Genomic DNA, 2,242 nt, shown 5'->3' on the forward strand with positions numbered 1-2,242 from the left:
GGGGGGGGGGGGGGGGTAATCATAGCAGATATTGTCCTTTTTGGGTTTTTCCTTCTAAGCTTCCCCTCAAGGTTTTAAAACGTGTCTGCTAGGGAGAGGTTACTCTTATAAGGAATGTTTCATTCCCTCTCTAACCAATGTAGGATCTCACAATGCACCCCCCTTGGGAGCCAAGCGTCCTCGTTGGTACACCGTCCGGTGTCGACTTTGATACCATTTGTAACAGTCCAAGCCCACCGCTAATAGATATTGTCCGCTTTGACTCGTTATGTATTGCCGTCAATCTCACGGTTTTAAAACGCATCCACTAGGGAGAGGTTCCCACACCCTTATAAGGAATGTTTTGTTTCCCTCTCCAACTGATATGGGATCTCACATGTACAGTGTCCTCTATGTGCAGGAGAAAAGGGGGAATGTCGTTTCCATCACGGACAATGGGGAATCATTATTTGATAATTTAGAGTATGGAAACTGCCCTTGGACTTTCACACCCATGAGCCTGATAGCCCCCACTTCCAAACATGACCATTGAGGCAAACTCGTGTCTGCTCTGATGAAACGATCTGTAGTCTTTTTTTTGGTCATCTTCCCCTTTAATTTGCTTTTTCTTGTTTAAGTTCTTAAATGCCTTCAAGGGAAGGATATACCATTTTAAACTAGTGAGTCTCACCCTGCCCTTTGGCTATTCAACTAGTTTCATCCCCGCGTGCGAGTGAAGTTTGCATGAAATTTATGGACAAGCACAAATCATGGCATGTCCTCTAGCAGCTAGATCTATTTGTTTACCTTTCCCCAGTGTGATATTATGATTTGATCTATAGGTTCTGACTATATTAAGAAAATTTCCTTGCATATCTCTGCCTCGAGATGTTCCATCAGTTTTTACTTCAGATTATTGCTGCTTATATATATTACTGAGAATGGCATGGCATATTTAAGTATGGGAATCAGTTTTGTTTTTCCGCTTAATAATGGCTCTGCATCAACTGAACTGTTCTATTGTCTTGTTCTCTAGATTCTTCATTGAGGACGTTTTCCTTTTGGCCTGCAGCAGAGGTACTACTGAGTTTTATGTCATCTCCCTGATACAGTGATTAGCATAAAATTAGCAAATTACAAGTAGTTTTCATTGAACTTTGCAGGCTACCTCTGAAAACCCAGATAGTGGGAGCTCTACTTTCTCACATTCAGACAGTAGTGACGAGCCTACGGTCAAGTTACGCTCAGCCTCTAATTGGAACTTCACGAGTCGTCGCTCTTTCATGTCCAAACCTATTCATCCTTTGGTCATTCCTATGCAAAACTCGCCTGGAGAAGCTTTTGAATCTACCAATTTAGGGTTCCTTGAGTTTGATTCTCCTACTCCTCAAAGAGACACCCAACAATGGAGCAGTGCAAGTAGTAGCATTGATTTTGCTGATGTGTCTGAGCCACTTGAATCAGACATCTATTTTAGATCATCATGTAAATCTGATGGTTTCAGATGTGGTTTATGTGAAAGATTTCTTTCACAAAGATCGCCATGGAGTTCACGTCGAATCGTGAGAAGTGCTGATATGCCAGTTGCTGGCGTTCTTTCATGTCGACATGTTTTTCATGCTGAATGCTTGGATCAAACTACTCCAAAGATTCGTAAAAGTGACCCACCTTGCCCACTTTGTTTGAAACATGAGGATGACCATTCGCCCGAGCAACGAGCAAATTCGAGATTGAGGAATGCAAATTCCTTACCAAGGCCTAGACCCTCAACCAGTGAAGACGGTCCACCAAGGCCATGGGGTTGTGCTCAGGTAGGGGACTGTGTTGAAGGTGCCTTACATGCACCTCCACGAAATTCGATGCTTTTCGTTAATCGAAATCGTGTAAAGAACCTTTCTTTCAAGGGAAATTCAAGCAAAGAATTTCCAGGAAAGTTGAGAAAAAGTGGCTCATACTCTTCACGATTGGTGAGTGGAAGACCATTTGATCAAGAATTTGTTGGCTGTTCAAGAACTTCAGCTGGACCCAGCATGAAACGATGATTGAAATATGTAGATAGCCATGAAAATAGACGTTTCTAAGAACGTTTCTTTTCAAATCAGCTTCCCCTGTATTTTTGCTTGTTCATTCCAAATTCTTCAGCTGGTAACATCTTAGCTTCTTTAGAGTATTAGATTTATCTATTGATGTATAGTTGATTTGTGGTATTTCATGATGAACATAAACTAAAAAATTAGGCTTTTTTTTTTTTTTTTTTTTTTTT

General features: G+C 41.2%; 1 protein-coding gene across 3 annotated transcripts in view; it reads left to right on the plus strand.

Moving 5' to 3' along the window:
• Positions 1 to 2,228, plus strand: part of LOC111467413 — a 4,475-nt gene extending 2,247 nt beyond the window's left edge. For all 3 annotated transcript variants that reach the window (XM_023112294.1, XM_023112296.1, XM_023112297.1), the window contains 2 exons: positions 1,016 to 1,056; positions 1,143 to 2,228. In XM_023112294.1, coding sequence (XP_022968062.1) covers positions 1,016 to 1,056; positions 1,143 to 2,021 — 920 coding nt within the window. In that variant the 3' untranslated portion in view covers positions 2,022 to 2,228. The remainder of the gene's footprint in view (positions 1 to 1,015; positions 1,057 to 1,142) is intronic.
• The last annotated feature ends 14 nt before the right edge of the window (positions 2,229 to 2,242 follow it).

This window comes from Cucurbita maxima, unplaced genomic scaffold, assembly GCF_002738345.1.
Source record: "Cucurbita maxima cultivar Rimu unplaced genomic scaffold, Cmax_1.0 Cma_Scf00034, whole genome shotgun sequence".
Lineage (NCBI taxonomy): Eukaryota > Viridiplantae > Streptophyta > Magnoliopsida > Cucurbitales > Cucurbitaceae > Cucurbita > Cucurbita maxima.